The sequence below is a fragment of the Martes martes genome (genome assembly GCF_963455335.1).
Source record: "Martes martes genome assembly, chromosome: 3".
In the NCBI taxonomy this organism is placed as follows: Eukaryota; Metazoa; Chordata; class Mammalia; order Carnivora; family Mustelidae; genus Martes; species Martes martes.
Window position 1 is genome coordinate 99,758,657 of NC_137890.1, and position 19,386 is coordinate 99,778,042.

At 40.0% G+C, this 19,386-nt stretch overlaps 1 protein-coding gene across 1 annotated transcript in view; it reads right to left on the reverse strand.

The window, feature by feature from the left end:
• The window catches only part of NCKAP5 (NCK associated protein 5), an 894,518-nt gene that overhangs the window by 317,427 nt on the left and 557,705 nt on the right, over window positions 1–19,386 (reverse strand). Inside the window, exon 6 of the mRNA XM_080799084.1 lies at window positions 3,790–3,877. Coding sequence (XP_080655210.1) covers window positions 3,790–3,877 — 88 coding nt within the window. The remainder of the gene's footprint in view (window positions 1–3,789; window positions 3,878–19,386) is intronic.

Sequence of the window (19,386 nt, forward strand, 5' to 3'; positions counted from 1 at the left end):
CCCATCCCTCCCTCCTGCCAGAGACGTCTACATCCCAACCCCTGAAACCTGTGAATATGGTGCCTGACATGGCAAGTGGGACTTTGCAAGTGTGATTAAATGAAGGATCTTGATTTGTGGAGATTATCCTGGATGGCGCCCATGGGATCATGTGATCCTTGTAAGATGGAGGCGGGAGGGAGGGTGAATTCAGGAAAAGGAAACAGGACAACACAACTGGAGTTTGGAGTGGCGTAGTTTGAAGATGGGAGCTAAAAACCACAAGCCTACTACTACTACTACTACTAGAACCTGGAAAAGCTAAGGAAACAATACTGATCTGAAGCCTCATGTAAGAATGTTGTTGCCCTACCAGGACTATGAGTATAGACTTTTGACTTCCAGAATTACAAGAGAATAAATTCATGTCTAGACACTAGACAGAATACAAGAAAAATAAATTTGTTACAGCAGCAATAGGGAACCTTGGGTAAGAAGTAAGTGAATAACTATCATTGGAATGAATGAGGAAATGAATGAAAAAGAGCTCTAGATAAAAAGGCGAAAGACCCAGGTTCAGGTTCCAACAGCCAGCTGGGTAAACTGGGCCCCATCAATTAGTCTTTCTGGAATTCCTTAGCCTGAAGAGCTGAGCACGTGGAGTCAGACCAATTAGAGTCCAAGGGCACAGGAGGCTACTTCAGGCTGTGCATCTTGGGGCAAGTGGTTACCCTCTCTGAGCCTATGTCCACGACTATAAGACGGCCAAAGTGACACTACTCTGGTGGGGACTGAAGGAGCTCCAATCTAGTCACATTCAGTAAGACTCTGAGTGAGGCAAATGGGAAACTGTGGTCAAATTAAAATGTGACTAATGTTATGTCACGTGTGCATCTTGAAATCACAAAATTTCTCCAAATTAAAAAAGAGTGAAAGATGGCGCAGTAACGCTGTGTAAACTGTGAACCACAGGCTGCCTCATGGTCTGTTTCAGCCACTGAACAACAACAAAAAAATTCTGTCCTTTGAGAGAATCCATGCTGAATTATGCAAGCTAGAAACAATATAAATAACAAATTATGAGAGGTCTTCAGGAACACACCCCTAGAACAAAATATGACCAGCCTTTAATGGATGCAAAGCAATTAGCACGGGCCTGGAACACAGGAAGCTATTACTCTGCTATTATTATATTAACTCAGTGATAAAAGCCTCAGGATAAACAATTCCATGATGGAAAATGAAACAAACTTGAGCTTTCCCATGGGCCCAAGCTTCTCCTGGCCCTCCGGCTCCTGTCAGAGAAATCTCACAGTTGGAAAATCTGAGTCAGGCGTGCTAATAACACCCCATATGATGAAACAATAAATTTCCCTGCTCTTATCTGAAACACAGAATCTGGCTTAGGGAGTTGTTTACTATGTGCTCCCCTTGTATCACTACGCACACCTTACACACCCTCTTTTGTTCCCCTCCGCCATATTTACACTAGGATTTGTGAGATGGCACGAACCTTCCTGGGACTCAGTGCCACCCAGCAATACTCCTCCTTCTCTTCTCTTCATCCTCATTCCTTAAACCCCTAGAGAACAAGGTTGTACCCTGTACATACTAGAAGCTCAATAAATATCTGTTGAACGTATAAGTAGGTGATTTTATGGATCATACAAGCCATGTCTCTCTCCCATTTTCTGGACAATGAGCCACAGGTCAATTAGAGTGATGACTGAAAAATCCCTTCCATGTAGCATTAATTCAAGTTAATAACTGTCTCCTCCTCAGAGAGGAGAGCTAATTTCTCAAATCCAATAGACTAGGTTATAGTGAGGAAATAGTTTTAAGATACATTTTTAAAACTGCATCTGTTTTTCTAAGGAGCTTCCAACTTCCCCAAATGAGATCTGATGGTGTGTGTGGACACCACAGGCTTGACTAATAAGTGGTGGGGAGACTAGAAAGGAGAGATCAAAAGAAAACAAGAACCTGGGTGAAACAGAACCATCCTGAGGAGATCAGGAAAGACACAAGAGCAACACTGAATGATTTAGTTCTAACTGGAGCCTGGTGTTACCTGGGAGGAGGAACGAATGACTTCAGTTTGGGATTCACAGGACTCTTAGGCTACACAGAAAAACTTAATGGAGAAGCAAGTCCCATGTTTGACTTGGACCTCCTTTTTCTACCAAAGCACACAGACTACCTCGGAGAGATCCAGACCTAGGAGTACTTAAATCCTTATCCTGACTGTAGGTCACCACACATCAGACAAAGGTGAGAATGTGTTCCTTGGGTAAAGACCACCCCTCGAGAAGACTCTAAACCCTCCCCCTTGAAATGGAAGTTAATGACTTTTTCTTACTGTCTTCTGGAGTTAATTTTAATTACTGCCCTGGTAAGAAGTCAGTGCTTTGCACTGTTTTCTCTGGAGATGGATAACAGTTGTCCCCTTTGTCCTAAAGTCACTTGTATGCTTCAAGAGTCAACTACTTAGAGCATAAATTTATTAAGGTCAACTCTGCCTAGATTTCTTAACTTCATATAATACTGTGGCTTTTGGGGTGCCTGGGTGGCTCAGTTAGTTAAGCATCCAAATCTTGGTTTTGGCTCAGGGCAGGACCTCAGGGTCATGAGATCGAGCCCCACGTTGGGTCTCCATGTTCATTGAGGAGTCTGTTTGAGATCCTTTCTCCCCTCTCCCTCGGCCCCTCCTCTCTCTCTTTCTCTTTCTCAAATAAAGAAATAAATCTTTAAAAAATATTGTGACTTTTATTATCAGATTCCTTCAAATCTTCATAACAAGATGCGTTGTAGACCCCTGATCCCATAAATTCAGGGAAAATCATGTGACATGAACTTTACCAGTGGGGTTTTCTGCTTATCTCCCCAGGCACACTTGCTTTTTAGCCAGCAAAAAAACTTGGGCTACCCAGTGATTTCCACAAATATCTGCCCATTTTCATTTCCAGAGCCTTCTCTTGTATGTGGCCAGCTTCAGTCATGCTCAGATTGGAGGCCTTGCTTGCCATCCCAGCTGCTTTGCTAGTGTTAAAGAACCATGGAATGAAGACTATCAGAAGACAAAGACTATCAAAGACAAAGACTTCATCTACCACTTACTATCCCTGGAGCTCTTTATACTCCCCATTGCCCAAGGTTCAAGGTCACGCCCTTGCAAGGTTCAAGGTCACAGCATGCAAGCATGACCTCATCCAGCTCTTCCATGTACCCTCAGTCTCATCACTGGGATTTTTATCTCACCAGGCCATTATTTACTTACTTGAGCTTCTTATTCTCCATGAGTCTGCCATGCAGATTCAACCACTTCATCTTCCTCTAGGCATCTCTCTGATTGCAGCATCCTTCCTCCTGTTCCCTATCCCTCAAGCCCCCAGGTATCATACCTCTGAAATACACCAAGTGTCATACTTCTTAGAGGTATGGCACTTAACTCCCTAGAAAGAATGAGTCCCTCACCTCTGTGTTCCCAGAGAATGCTGCAGATACTTGTCTTATTGCCCTGACCACAGAGTACTACGGTACTTTTATAGGTCTCTCTGTTTCATTATAAACTTAGTTTTTGCACCTTCCTACAACCAAATCTACAATTTATTTCACAGTCATACTTCAAGAAATGAAGGAGATAAGTAAACATGTGCATGATTCCTTAAGCAGAGGTGATTGTATGGCTCCCAGCACCAGGGTCTGGACCACACTTGTCTATTTATCTCTGCATTAGGGAGGACCCAGCTAAAGAAATGCAACAAAAACAAGCCAGCTTGTGCCCAGCCAAGAGTAAAAAACATGGCATACCTGATAGACCATTATATGAACAGTTTCTTCTTTTTTCTGCTCTGGAGGCCCTTGACTCTTCAGTAGATTTCGTACTGTTTCTTCCATCCTGAGAAACAAACAAACACAAAATGCATAAAGAATTTCTTTAAAGAAGGTTTGATTAACATGGGTCTATTCCAGTTAGGAGAAATATTTCTCCAGTATATTTCCTAAGCTGATACCTGGAAATCTATTTTCTCGTCTTTCTCTTTCATCCCCTATATTAGGGAATCTGTCACAAAGTCCTTTAAAATCATTCTTCAGAATGTCTCTGGGTTCTCTTTCTCTTTACCATTCAGGTCCCTATCCTTGGCCTCCTGCATCTGTTCTTACGCAAACATCTCCCAATATCCCACATCCCTTTCAATCACTCCCTTTTAATTTCACACAATGTCACCACATTAATCTTCCTGAAATACCACTTTGATTTCTTTAAATAAATTTTTGAAGTTGACGAATATTACATGAATGTATTTTCACTGTGAACACACTGTTACATCTTTCCATGGTGGTCTTTCCATTGTCAGCACACAAAGATCTACTTTATTCTTTTCGGCTACTTCCTGGTATTTCATGATATGAATGCACCATAAATTATTTAACCCTTCCTCTACTGGTGGAACTTAAATTACTTCAAGATTTTTACTCTTTTAAATAATACACATTTTTACACATACATCCTAGTGCACATTAATTAGTATTTCTACAGGTTATATTGCAATGTATATTGTATATTATAATCCTATCTTGTCTCATATACCTACTTCCAATGCCCATCCCCCATTGCCCAAAAGTAAAGAGTAAAACAAACACACCCATTTCCATTTCCATTTCCAGACATTGTCTCATGTTACTACTTTTTGAAATGCCAAACCCTTGCATCTTCTCATTTCCAACCATCTTTCAAAATCTACTTCAATGGGGCGCCTGGGTGGCTCAGTGGGTTAAAGCCTCTTTTTTTTAAAGACAGAGGGAGAGAGAGATCACAAATAGGCAGAGAGGCAGAGGCAGAGGTAAGGGTGGGGGGGGCAGGCTCCCTGCTGAGCAGAGAGCCTGATGCAGGGCTCTATCCAAGGACCCTGGGATCATGACCTGAGCCGAAGGCAGAGGCTTTAACCCACTGAGCCACCCAAGTACCCCAATAAATAAAATCTTTAAAAAAAAATCTACTTCAAGTTTCAGTACCAAAGAGACATCTTCATTGCCCCCCCATTTCTTTGAATTTTTATAGCTGTTCTCTTTATATCATTCATACTATCACTTAAAAATTCCCCACTTTAATGCTCAAATATCTCATGTATGTATGTTCTGTCTCCTGAAGTAAATTACAATATTTGGTAAAGAACCATATCACGGATTTCTTATGTGTCTCCCTCAGTTATAGATCAAGTAGGTACTTCGCAGATGCTATTATAGGAATGCTTTGTTAATTTATTTAAAAAATTATTAGGTAGTTACTCTGTGCCAGACACTGACCATGTATATTCTGTGTTTGAGTGACTGTGTCCATGGGGCCCATCCATGAAGATACATGGACCAGATTCTTAGGAGGACACCAGAACTAAATTCAGTGAACACAGTGAGTGCTCTTTTGCCCAGAACCTGAGTTGGCTGTTTCTTCTAGTCCTATTCTGAAGCATGTATTTTACCATTTTGAAAGATTTGAGGGAAAGTAGGCTGATCCAGCTTCTTTCTTTTACTAAGAGCTTCTAGCATGGCAAATTAAGGGCTCCAGGAGGCCAATGAATTCCATGAAGTGGCAAGACCATTACAGTAACCAAAGGAGTATATTTCAAAATGCAAACCTTTCTAATATGATCTAATATGATAGAACTACTTAGCAGCAGAGTGAGGAAATCACAGATAATCTGGGCTCATCCAAATCCAGACTGTAACTAGGGAAATTCTGCCTCCATAGAGGATGGCACTGAGAGCCACTCAGGATTTCAGAAGACAGGGGACATCATTATGAGTGCTCAAAGGATGCTTTGTGACTTATATTTATGTGAGCTATCTCCTTTGCATCCAGCCAGGAGAGCAAAATCTGTTCCTTGTATTTTCACAAGTCTTGTATTATTAATGATAACAACAAAATTAAATACTACTTCCAACTTGTCAAAGAATGCTCATCTATTAACCATTATAATGTATTTATAAAAGATCATTACATCTATGCAGTGGTTAAGAAAGCAGAGACACAGAAAGTTCAAGGGCTTCTTCATAGGAACATTTTTAGTTGGGTAGATTAGGACTAAACCATTTTTCCTGACTGTGAGAGAGCAGCCTCTTTACACTAGGCCTTACGTACATCCAGGAAAATATTTAATTAATTTATTAATTAATTATTTTTTCAAAGGTTTATTTATTTATTTATTGGAGAGAGAGAGAGAGAGAGAGAGAGAGAGAGCGCACAAGTGGGAGTGGCAGTGTGAAAGGGAGAAAATTTGAAGCAGACCCTGCACTGAGCAAAGAACCCAATGCAGGGCTTGATCTAATGACCCTGAGATGATGACCCCAATGGAAACCAAGAGTCAGACACTTAACCCACTGTGCCACTCAGTCATCTCCAGGAAATGATTTTAAATGAAGAAGAATCTTAACTCTTAATGAAGAGTTACCTTGGTGAACATCTATGGATGCTGAACCCAAAAAGGCAAAAACACCATTTCTGACCTGGGAAGTGCTTAAGGTCAGGTAGAAAAGACAAACTAAATTTATATTAAAAAAAAAACAAACAGTTGTGAAGAAGGGACAGACTCTGAAATATTAAATGATCAGAGCCAATTTCTAATATTTTATTTTACTGTGTGAAAAAACAAAGATAATCTCTCCAATGGTAGTAGATTTTCCATGCTGTCTGCCAGATCTATCATCAACAAGAAAAGTAATGATAATGGAGATGAGTTGCCCAAGATCAGGCAGTTTGTGCAGGACAGATCAAGGACTGGGCTCTGGTTTTCTAAATATTTGTCTACTTTCTTCCCACCTTAGCACAGAAGCTGCAGGTCTTTCTTTTTTTTTTTTTTAAAGATTTTATTTTATTTATTTATTTATTTTTTTTATTTATTTGACAGACAGAAATCACAAGTAGGCAGAGAGGCAGGCAGAGAGAGAGGAGGAAGCAGGCTCCCCGCTGAGCAGAGAGCCTGATGCGGGGCTCGATCCCAGGACCCTGGGATCATGACCTGAGCCGAAGGCAGAGGCTTTAACCCGCTGAGCCACCCAGGCGCCCCGCTGCAGGTCTTTCTTATTTTAATCTGGTTTCCATTCACTTATAAACATTTTTTTTTTTTTATTTGAGAGAGAGAGATCAGAAGTAGGCAGAGAGGCAGGCAGAGAGAGAGAGGAGGAAGCAGGCTCCCTGCTGAGCAGAGAGCCTGATGCGGGGCTCGAGCCCAGGACCCGGAGATCATGACCTGAGACAAAGGCAGAGGCTTAACCCACTGAGCCACCCAGGTGCTCAACTTAGAAACATTTCTCAAATCGGTTCCAAATGTTAGACTCGGTGAAAATAAAATTTTGTCTTTTCTTAACAAGTTAAAATATAATTCTGTCAGTGCATATCTTGCTGAATTATTCCTTCTATATAATTAAAAGTTATATGCACAAGTTGTTAGATCAAAAAGAAAAACATCTCTTCACCTTTCCCCATTCTTCTTGGCTTTATATTAAAAAAAAGAAAAGAAAAGGAAAGGAAAAAGAAAAAGAGAAAAAAAAAGAGGTGGGCAGGAAGTTTTTAGATTCTTAAGCAGCCAAGACCCACAGTAACACAGTGAACATTTTTTTTCTGGCACTATCATCATTAATTAAAACCAATTACATTTGTAAGCTACAGCTTGGAACACAGTTACTGAGACCCATCCCAACCTTTGGTAAAAAATTAAGTTGTCTCATCCTTTCATAACTTTTATGAATCTGGTCACAGGGAAAATATTTTGAACCTGATGAGAAGACATTATTATTTATTCCCTGATGACATCTTTTTTAAGTTTTCATTTAGCAAACATCTCTATTTGTTTTCCTGAAAATCAAAGGCTGTGAAGACTTATCTATTGTCATTTGATGCCTGCTGACATTTTACTTCATTTTATTATTTTGACAGCTGATGTGTGAGGGTTTGCATTACCAGTCTTCACATAGAACAGTTCTATAATCTGTTTTCCAAACATGCCTAAAAATAAGCTGACTCCTTTTTTCCAGGCCAGGTCTAGGCAGAAATTTTCTTTTTTCTCTGTTGTTGTTATTGGTTTTTCTTTTTTTCTTTTCTTTTCTGTTCGTTCTTTCTTTTTCTTTTCTTTTTTTTTTTTTTTACTGCTGACTGGTTTAACACCACCCTTAATCAATGTCTTCCAGTTCCTTTTTATGTATTTACTTATTTTTGGTCTGAACTGTGACTAAAGTCTTTTCTTCTCCTACATACCGGTCAAGTGGCTGTCAACTAAAAAGACATAGGCCAAAATTGTACTTGGAAAGATATAGTAAGTTCTAAAGTATAATATTTTTAAGAAGCTAAGTCCTACACAAGTCAGAGAAAAGAAACTAAATTCATATGTCAATAGTGTATTTCAGATAGCACAGGTCTAAATGCAAGAGTTTTTGCCTAATGACACACTAAAAACTGATCAGAATGCTAGACTGAAGTGTTCTTTTGCGACTTCCATAATCAGAGACTCTGTTTAGCATAACTTCATTTTTGGCAGAAATAGAAGAAAGTACAGGCAAAACAAGAAGCCACTCTCTCCAACTCAAACTGATAATTGATGGGGTTCTTTCAACTGGAAGCTGAACTGAGTCCCATTTCAAGAAATATTCTAATGGGTGCTCGCTGATTAATCGCACAATACATTAATAATGAAATTAACAGTGAAATTACTCAATATTCCCTCATTGACTTTTCTGTCAGAGGTGGCAAGACCATAACCCATTCATTTCTGCCTTGTTAATGATCTCTGAGTTTCTTTAGGTCCATGGTTCTGCCTTTTTTATTTTATCTCCAGCAACTGATCATAGCTACTTTTACTGGATCGGTGGTCCGTAAATTCCTTTTGCGTGAATGAGTGAATCTAACAGTTTCTTCCCTCATCCATTTCCTGGCTTCTTTTCATATCCCCACAGACCTATACGTAAGTCTAAGTGGCCAGAGAGAAGTAGTGACAAATGAAAGGCGTCAATAAGACTGGAGGGTATATCTTAAGCTGTGACACTTGGGGCTAAAATGCTGGCCTCCTGGTCATTAGCGAAACAAACCAACCATCTCCCAGAAATAGTAACTCCTTGCTCTTTTTGTCACCCTGAATATACAGTCCACAGTCAGCATGCTTCATGTGTAGTTCATTAGCTTAGAGGGCTGGAGCAGTACCCTAATGAGACCAGGGTTCTACAATCAGTCCCTAGCCTGGCTACCCTTCAAAGCCATTGGACCCCTGGCTGACTAACCTCTGTGCAGGCAGTCCACTGCTACGCTGGTGGGGCAGAAAGGATAGAATTATCTTAATGAAAAACATATTTTGCATGACCTCCCATATCATTTGCTTTCAATTTCTTTCTCCCATTCTACTCCCATTGCTTTGCTCAACAACCTATCCTACCTCCCCATTTTAATTGCAGTGCAAAGCTTTCTCCAAGCTTCAGAGTGGAGAGAAAAGCCTACTAATTTTCAATTCTAACAGGAAACTGTTCATGTGGAAACTTTGCTGGTTTAGTATAGGATTCCGCCCAACTGAACCAACTCGTTTCCTCAGAAAATGAGAGTTTCCTCACTTAGAAGCTACCACATCTAAGCATGTAAGCAACGACAATCCCCAGGTCAGCTGCGACTTTGATGTTCTTAACCTGATCTCTGCTTATCCCTGCTGCACTGGTTAGGAACAGTAAATCTACAGCGAAGATAACTGAAAAGTGCCCTGAAACTGAAGCTCACTCTGGATAAATGTCGGAGGGCTGGAATCTCTTATTTCTTTCCTAGATGATATATAGTTTTAATTCAGCACAAATTTTGCAAGAATAATACTGTTGCCCAGAAACCACAGTGCTCTAATTCACTCATGGGGCTGCAACACCATTCATAAACAGATCGAAAGGTGCTAGTCCAATTTGAATTACTGCATCTTATTCACTTCAGGGCCATGTGTGTGTGAGCAGGAAGCGCCATAAATTTTTCTGTGGGCAGGCTCCTGCTGATTCTGCATGGGAGCTCACTGAATGGGGGGAGGCAGACATGGAGAAGGCAGGGAAGCGGAGATAGGTGTTCAGGGAAGTCCATCCTCCATGTGGAGTTGAAGGGAATTACCTGAATGTCAACAAGCAAATCTCAAATGTTTTTGCTTGACAGTGGTAGAACATGGAGTTCGATTTATGGATTCATGTGACTATAGAGTTCACACTCATCCAGAAAGAAAAAGAGAGAGAGGGAGAAAACTACACATGCAAGTGAGTGCCAGAAAGAAGCGTAGCTTGGTAGTTTCCACTGTCCTAGTTAACATTTTGAAGGCAGGGTTTGCGCTATATCCCAAGAATCCCTAAGAGGTCTACAAAGCAGGTCACTTTCCTTAACGGAATAGAGGTTTTAATTAAGGCAATAATTGTTAATTATTATGATGATCACGTTTTATTGTTACAAAATAGTTAACAATTCATATAACCACCCATGTCCAGTCTCAGGAGCTAACCTACTGAAGTTCTAAATCTATCCTTGTTATGTGTCCTAATAGAATTCTTTGAAATAATGAATTTTCACAAATAAATCCAGATGTAGTTCTTTTCAAAAATTTTCTTGAGTAGTCCAAAGCACAAACGTTCTTTGAGTCTGATATGACTCAGAAAAGACTTTGGATTGCCAGGATAAGTACTTTTAATATAAATGTATTATTTGGGGGATAGATCTTTATAGTTCAGTATTCAAATGTTAGGGGAACTCTGAAGATAGCAGTTCAATTTATTATCAGTCCTCAGTATTTTTTCTTTTTGGCCACTGTTGATATAAAAAATAAAAAAAAATTTGCATATACCACGAGAATAGTCACTGGATTTTAATCAGAGGCTATTCTGTTCTATAAAACTAATGTAGCAACTTGGAGCAGCATTTTTCGTATTTCTTAAAATGAGAAGTTTATCATTTTACCTTAGCCAAAGAATAATACAATGTGGATCAGACAGTCACGGTTTCTTTCTTAATATCCACTGGGCTCTTAGAAGTTTAAATACAGCAATATAATGATGTTAGATACTCAAAATGAGGCTCACCATGTTTCAGACCTTATATCTTTCTCTAGGGTTTTAACTATCTCCTCATCAGACAGTTATAACACCAAAGAATACACCAAACAGATGATATTCTATTTTCTCATGCTTCAGGATCTGTTTGGTATTTGACCCAGAGAAAATTAATAATTGAGTGAAATGATTAGACCTGGTTCTTACTGGCAAACTCATCTTGAATTTGATTCTCATTTTCTACACCTTAAAGACCTTTTCTTCTTTTGAACCTTGACAAGTGTTATGTCATTAAAGCTTACAGAGGTCAAACCAACAGTCACACTGGATCTGAAAAATGTACAAAGCGGAACAGTCAGTAACTGGCAGCAATCTGTCTTTTTTTTGGCGGGGGGCTGAGTGTGTTGGAGAAGGGCAGGAAAATCCAATTGGTCATAAATGGGATCAAACTGTAGTGTTAAATTTTCTAGACAAAATGGTTCAATTGATGTAAAGAAGTACATTATGAGTCCACAAAACTGGCTTCTGTAGCTTCATGAAGGCCAGTAGGACATTCTTCACTGGGCTTGCTCTTTAAATCACATACTTCTTGTGACGTTTCATCCACAATATTTCAGAATGGCTTCTCTCAAGCAAGCAGATATTACAAAAGCATAGTACAAGCAGAGAAGTGGTGTTCATCAAATCTCCCAACCTAACTCCTGTGGCATAACACAGTAGGTATATCTCAGTTCTTGGTATTCCCTAAAGTGGCAGAGTTAGGTCTGGGGACAGATAATCTTACCAGCCATGTAACTTAGGAAAAAAATCACATTTTCTGAGCTTCAGCATTTTTGTCTACAAAATGGGTATTTCATGTCAGTTCTCCTTATCCCAGAGAGAGGTTAAGACAAAATGTAAAATGTTATATACATTGGTGCTTGTTTTTACTGTGGTTTTAAAGATAGTTCTTTCAGAAATCAAGACACTTTGAATTAGATCTTTTGGCAGTGACATGAGAAGGGCAGGGAACAGGCTCCTTGGGAGTATCAGCCAAACAAATTAGGACTTTACAGAGGCACCCACCTTCTTTGTCTTTTTTCAGAAAGGGTAGAGATAAAGCACCTCTCCCCAAAGTTTCAGACAACAACAGGTTTGGAGGATAAGCTACTGTGTTAGTCATGATACAACAGGTTATGCTCAAGTAACAACCCCAACAGCTCGCTTACTTAAAAAATAAATTTCTTGGGCACCTGGGTGGCTCAGTTGGTTAAGCAACTACCTTCAGGTCAGGTCATGATCCTGGAGTCCCAGGATCGAGTCCTACGTCAGGCTCCCTGTTCCACGGGGAGTCTGCTTCTCTCTCTGACCTCCTCCCCTCTCGTGCTCTCACTCTCTCTCTCTCTCTCTCTCAAATAAATAAAATCTTAAAAAAAAAGTTCCTGCTAAAAAATAAAATTAAATAATAAAATAAATTTCCTTTTGTCACAAGGTCTGAGCACTTCAGCAGTCAACTATCCTCCAGGGGTAGAGTGGCTCAATGTCCCTATTTCCCAAGACAGTCCAGTTTATCTCTATTGCGCAGGCATAATTATTAACAGCACTTTTTTTTTTTTTTACTCCCAAGATATCCTGGTTAGATGCTAAATATTATAATCTCCCTGTCAATGGAATAACTCAAGTATTTAGGCTTCCCTACCTTTTCAACATGAAGCCTTCATTATAGCTGGGAAAAGAGAGACTGGAGAATGTTGTAGGGATCTTTACTGCCTCAATCCAGAAGGGTCACTTCAATTTGGAGATGATTGGGCAGAACTAGTCACATGGACCAACTAACTGCTAGGGCTGGTGGTAAATTTATTTTCCTGAGAACCCAGCAAGGAGAAGAGAACCAGTTATTGGTGCTAATATTATGTCTTCCATACCTGTGTTGTCAGAATTGAAGACATAGGTGGAACCACCTCCTAGTGACTGCCTACCTTGCCTGTGAGACTGCACAAAGTTGTCCCCAGGTGACTCAGTGCCCAAACTCAAGAAAGACAAGAAGTACTTTGCTGGTCTCTTCTTACCGCATGCTACTTATCTCCCTCTGCTAGGCAACTGAGTTATCGCCATTAAAATTCCTCTCAATCCCGGTGAGGTACTGATTGTCACCCTTCCTTCATTCATGCCAAATGATTGCCAGCCTTTGCAATTAGTCTCTCTGAGCATTCTGAGTGACCCACAAATATGTTCCCTCTGATTAAGGAATCTTCAAACAAATACCTTCAAAGTCTGCTTTGCTTTGAAGAACACACTATCAAGCTTTAGCATTACAGAGGTTAGTCATGTTTTTGACGCAGCTCATTTTATAGTAAATATCTATCAACATGGAAAAACAGCCTGCATGTCCACAAAACTTTTGTAACCTTCCAAGTTTTATTGGCAAGAAAATGGAAGAGATGGTTTCTTAGTGGTGTTAGTGGATGGAGACATCTAATGTTTCACTACTCTTCACCCAATAGTCCTTGTTTAAAATATCATCACAATTTAAGGTATGGCAACAACAGGCATGTTTGATTCTTAGAAATTCTGAACTGTAGGAACTTGTCAAGATGTGGCAGGTAAAAAGTGAAAACTGGGGAAAAGAAGTCAATGTAAAATCTGCTTCTAGGCTAGATTAAAAACAAACAAAAAAGGAAGCATCAGAGTAATACGGCTTCCATATTACTTCCCAGAGTAACACAACACTGGGATGTCACAAGAATGCATTCTGTCAATCATCATAATCATCTAGTATTTGGATAGAGATGTTTCTGCCAATTACCATAATGAAAAGGAGATTCACTGCTTTCCCTCCTTGCCTATCCAAGCATCCTTCAGGCTCCAGACTAAGTCCCCACTCCTACTTTCCTGATAATTCTGGCCCATAAAAGTCTCTCCCTAGTCCACTAGAAATTACTTTCCTGGGACATTCTGCAGGAAATCACCAAGGGTTCTCATTAGAAGTTCAGATTCTCAGGTCCACCTGAGACCCAATAAATCAGAATCTCTGGGAGTGGAGGCCAGGAATCTGTATCTTTTATAAGCATATTCTTGCACATTAACCCACGAGAATCTATGTCTTATTCTTGTGTCTTCCCCAAATACTGACCCATATACTAGCTGGCACTGTTAAATATCATAAAAAAATTTTATGTCCAGGTTTCTTAGTTTTACAACTATTTTGTTAGCTTGTTAGGGGCTCCAGTGTGTATCTCATGTCTTTGTCTTTTTCATTTTTTATTTTTCAAGATTTATTTACCTATTTGACAGAGAGAGAGAGAGGAAGAGAGAGAGAGAGGATGCATGTGAGTGGGAATAGAGGGAGAGAGAGAATCTCAAGCAGATTCCACGATGAGCGTGAAGCCCAATGCAGGGCTCGGTCACATAGCCCTGAGATCATGACCTGAGCTGAAATCAAGTCAGATGCTCAACTGACTCAGCCACCCACATGCCCCTCATGCCTTTTTCTATTACCCAAATCATGCAGGGGAGAATCAATTTATCCTTGGTGCGTGGAACTTCCCTAAACTGTGGAGTTACTTCATTTGGGGTATATACAATGTCGAAAAACAGAGGGAAAAACATATTTAGATGAAACTAATTTTAATTCCAATGGCAGAAAACTTAAAAATAACACCTTCTGTGATATGAATAATTAATTCCTCATGTATTCATTCACTCATTTACCACCTCATTCATTTATATATTCCTTTATTTGATAATCATGTTTACAATGTGCTTTGTGCTCTAATTAGCAACGTGAGTAAAGAAAAACTGCCGAGTGTGGGGCACAGGCAGACCACCAGTTACCGTACAGTGTAATCAGTGACAGAAGAAAATGCCATGGAGGTAAAGAGATATAAGAGGCTAAGAAAGGCTCTTGGGAGGTGTTGCTCCAGGTTAAACTTTGGGAAATGAATAAGATTTGGCTTGATAGAGAAGCGATTTGCAAACACAACTACTGATTTGGTTTGTCATTGTATATTGCTTATTATGAGTTTTCTTAATGAGAAATATACTTTAAGTGTGTGCATACCAGTCTACAGGTCAACTGAAAATAAGAGTGCTCCATTTTAGTTTTGTATACGTGTTGGCATTTTAATCAAATGGCAAAGCATTTTATGTCATTGTTAGCCAGAGCAGTTAAGGCTTTTCCAACTGAATTATGTACATTTAAAGTTACCTTCATTGAGTCACAATAGTTTATTAAATACATTTCAAACAATGTCAACCAGAGCCTCTAGGTAATGCTTCCCTGTCTCATTATGTTTCCTATACATGTATATTTTCTCCCAATAATTTGGGGTATTTAGGTTTCCTCCAGTATTTAGAGTATGTCCTTCTTGGCCTGGGGTGTCTATGAGAAAACAAAGAATGGCCATATCAGAATAGCTGTTGCTAAGAAAAAACAAAAACAAAAACAAACTGCTCTGATAAAACTAATACCAATAACTGTAAAATCCCCCAGCCACAAGGTTGACATTAAATAAAAGGCAATTGTCTTCAAGTATTTCTTATCATAGAATACAAGTTTTATACAGTACTTTTATTGCATGTTCCTGCCCAGTGAAATAGATGTTGAAAAATACAGTGACTTTAGGCCAGAGTAGTGTCCATTTATCCTTGAATTGTCAATGCTACAAAATTAAAGCAAGGTTACTTGGAGGGAGAGGGCAGAGAACCTATATATTGAAACTAACTTCAAACAATAAATTTTCTTTGATAAGTAAAAACATTGGAGACAGAAGCACACTTTTTAGATTTAGTGTAAAAGAAAAAAAATAACAGAAACTAAGCAAAGATAAACACTCAAAAGCTGTCAAGTGATAAGATTTTTGAAATGTAATTAATGAGTGATAACATAGTTCATCCTTGAACAACACAAGGTCTAGGGGCACCAACTCCCCCCAAACACACTTGAGAATCCACGTATAACTTTTGATTTTGTGTAACTTAACTACTAATAGCCTAATGTTGACTGAAAGCCTTACCAAGCATAAAAATAGTCAATTGACATGGTTTGTATATTATGCATACTATATACTGTATTCTTACCATTAAAGTAAGCTAGAGGAAAGAATGTTATCAAGAAAATCACAAGGAAAATACATCTACAGTACTGTACTATATCAAAAAAAAAAATCCATGTGTAAGTGGACCCACGCAGTTCAAACCCCTGTTGTTCAAGGGTCATCTGTGCCCTATGCTGATTTAACTACTAGAAAATACCATGCCACCATGCATAGATATATACAATGTTAACAGTCTTTTATCTTAAAGCTGTGCTGCCTTAAAATGTTTAGATCTATGGTCAAAGCCCTTTTCCTGCTCCCTCCATACAAACACAAGAAACTGAGGACCTTGGCTTCCTGTCCATCCATGCGGTTTTATTGTCATATTGGCAGAGACTATAAACCCACACTAAACAAATGTCAGAAACCAAGTAATAAGCAGCACATTAAACTTTCTTCCAATCATCCCTGACTCCCACAGACAAAGAAGAGGAGCACATTTAATTGTGAAGTGCAGAGACTTCTCCCAGACTGGGAAGGAGAGGGAAAGGGCTCCTTCTGCAGCCGGCTAGAACGTGGGTCCCCTAGGACTTAATTATCTCTCTCTTGTTAGGCTATAATAGGGGCTGTAAAATGATATCGCAGTTTTTCTACAGTCAAGAAATTGATTAGTAAAGTTGCGTAACTCAAATGTCAATGTTCTTTTTATGTATGAGTGTGGCCCACAACCACAGCCTGCAACAGAAAGGTGTCATTATCACCCAACAGTTAGTAAATGTAGCTATTTGGGGCAGGAAGCACCTCAGTTCAGGAGGACTTTTGTTTCCACACTGACTTTGTTGTGTTTTAGTGATGCTTATTTCCAGGTTTTTTACGTACATAGATTGGATGATTATCACTCTGTGAGAAACAATGCTGTTGTCCATGCTTTGAACACTATACTCTCTGGGGGAATTCGATATGTTCATGATCATCTCAGTGCCAATGCCACTTAGAACATTAATAGATGTGGAGGCATCCGAGCCCCTTCTGCCATGGCTACTACCAGAACCCTGGATTCCATCCTTCCCCATGTCTCCTGGACCTTTGCTCCCAACCTGCCCTTTGGGCAGCTGTTACGTCTCTCGTCCCAAGAGCACCTATTTTCATCAAATGTCAAACAAACTAACATAAACTTCCTCCAAATGGAAACTTCTGTTGTCCCCACTCTCCTTTTGCAATTTATCCATCATCTTTTCCCTTTACCCTTTACCACCTGTAGTTTATCTATTCTGCTTTCACATGTTTCCCCACCAAATCCACCTCAACAACTGCCTTTAATCTGACTTTTGTCCTGACAACCAGGCTCAGCGTGGTTTCTCATCATCAGTGGACCTGAAATCACCACATTTAATACTGCTTTCAGAGTCTTTTGGGTTGAGCAATTTGCCTGCATTGGCCACCGCTTCCTTCTCAAAGTTTCGTTTCTATGACCTTTCTGACTACATTGTTCAGGTGCCCTTCCTCACTAGCTGAACACTCACTGCTTCCTACTGGCATCTCCCTCTTTCACCACTATACCTCATGGCCAGGATCTCAGTCTTTGCTCTCCCTCTCCTGCCTATCTCTGTGTCCACCTTTCTCTCCATTCTCATATATACCTCCTTCTTTGCTTCAGATTTCCAAATCGAAATCTCCAAGCCTACATCTGGCTTTCCAGACTTTCTCCACTTGATGCCCCACCAGAACCCAATACGCGTTTGCCTGTCACTACATTGTCCCTAGGCTCTATGGCCTGTCCTGTCTTCTCTCTGGGACCCTGGGCAGCCTTGCCAGCCTCTCTTATGCCTTCCCCGCTGGCTCAGCAGCAGGAAGCCTGGGAACTGCTTCTTCCCGGACCCAACTGCCAGCTTTCTGTTTTGTGAATGAGGTGCACTCACAATATTTTGGAAGCTGAAAGGCAGCATATGTTTTTCCTCCCCTGCCAACAGTGGCACAGACCATGTGGGTCTGCCACAGTTGGCTGGACTCTGCGCTCCCTGTCTGTCACCTGTTTCTGGGCTGCACAGCTGCTGCAGTTCACACAGTTTCTCCACCTTTCACAGCATCAGCAACCTCTTTACTGGACCACAAGCCCAGCTTGATCTTGACAGCTAATAGAAGCACCCTGACTTTTGCTCCTTGAAGCTTCTGTTTGTCTTGCAGGCAGGTACTTCTGTGAATTAAATCCCTCTGCACAGCAAGTAGACTGACAGGTCTCTTTTCCTGACTGATACTCATATCATCATCCCTAATCACTTGGAATGAAGGGTCTGTAGCTTCTTTTCAACTACCCTCTCCTTCCCACCACTTCCCTAGTGCTGCCAATTCTTTCTCTTCAATACCCTCCTCTTTCCTTGACCAATGTCCCTGCCTAGACTAGGTTTCATTTCCTGTTCTTAAACTTCTTTGAAAGTCTTCTAACCAGTTCTTCTATCTAGTTAGGCACTTTACCATCACCATCTGCTGTTAGGTGGGGACGGATAATCTTCTTCAAACTATCATTCTTATTGTTCCAATAATTTAGTTGAAAACCTTGCATGTACCCATTCTTGCTGCATACAGGACAATGAGTGAACCACAGAGCAAGGCATTTGAAATACCTCCTTCTTCCTATGGCCTTACTTCCCCTCTTTTCCTCATCACATACTATATGTGCAGTCATTCCTGGCCATGTTGTATTCATTCTTGCAATAGACCCCTTCGAGCCTCCAGACCTACTTCTTATGTTCCCTTCTATAAGGTGATTCCCCTCTACTCCCAAAAGCTCTTCAAATCCTTTAAGAATCAGCTCAAATGTCACCGGAAATCCACATATCTGAATGGATTCCTGCAATATTCTGAACCTAACCTATATATCTCACCAGACTCTTCCAATTTTTGCATCTCAACAGGTGTGCTGTCTCTGCAGGACATCGCAGGTGCCACATAACTTTTATTTGAACTGTATTCTCTACACTAGGCTTAAATCTCTGGTTTGGCAAATTGCGAAAACCAGGAAAACATGGGAATGAGTTATTGACCATGTCTGCGACCTAGACTAGATATTAAGATCTGGGTATGAAGGTCTTACTGAAATGGAAGACTTACCTATTCGGTATTTAATATTGTACTCCAGTGAACCTCCTAAATCTCTTTGCCAAACTACAGTTTTGCTGTGACTGCCGCTTGAAATTAGTGCATCATGAGATCGCAAACTTTTCTCATGTATTATTTTTCCATTTCAAGATCTTCTGACTTACAGGCAAGATTCTAAATGTGTAAATGCATATATATATGCATATATACATGTATGCATGTATAGTTGGAACCATATGAAAGAAATTTGATA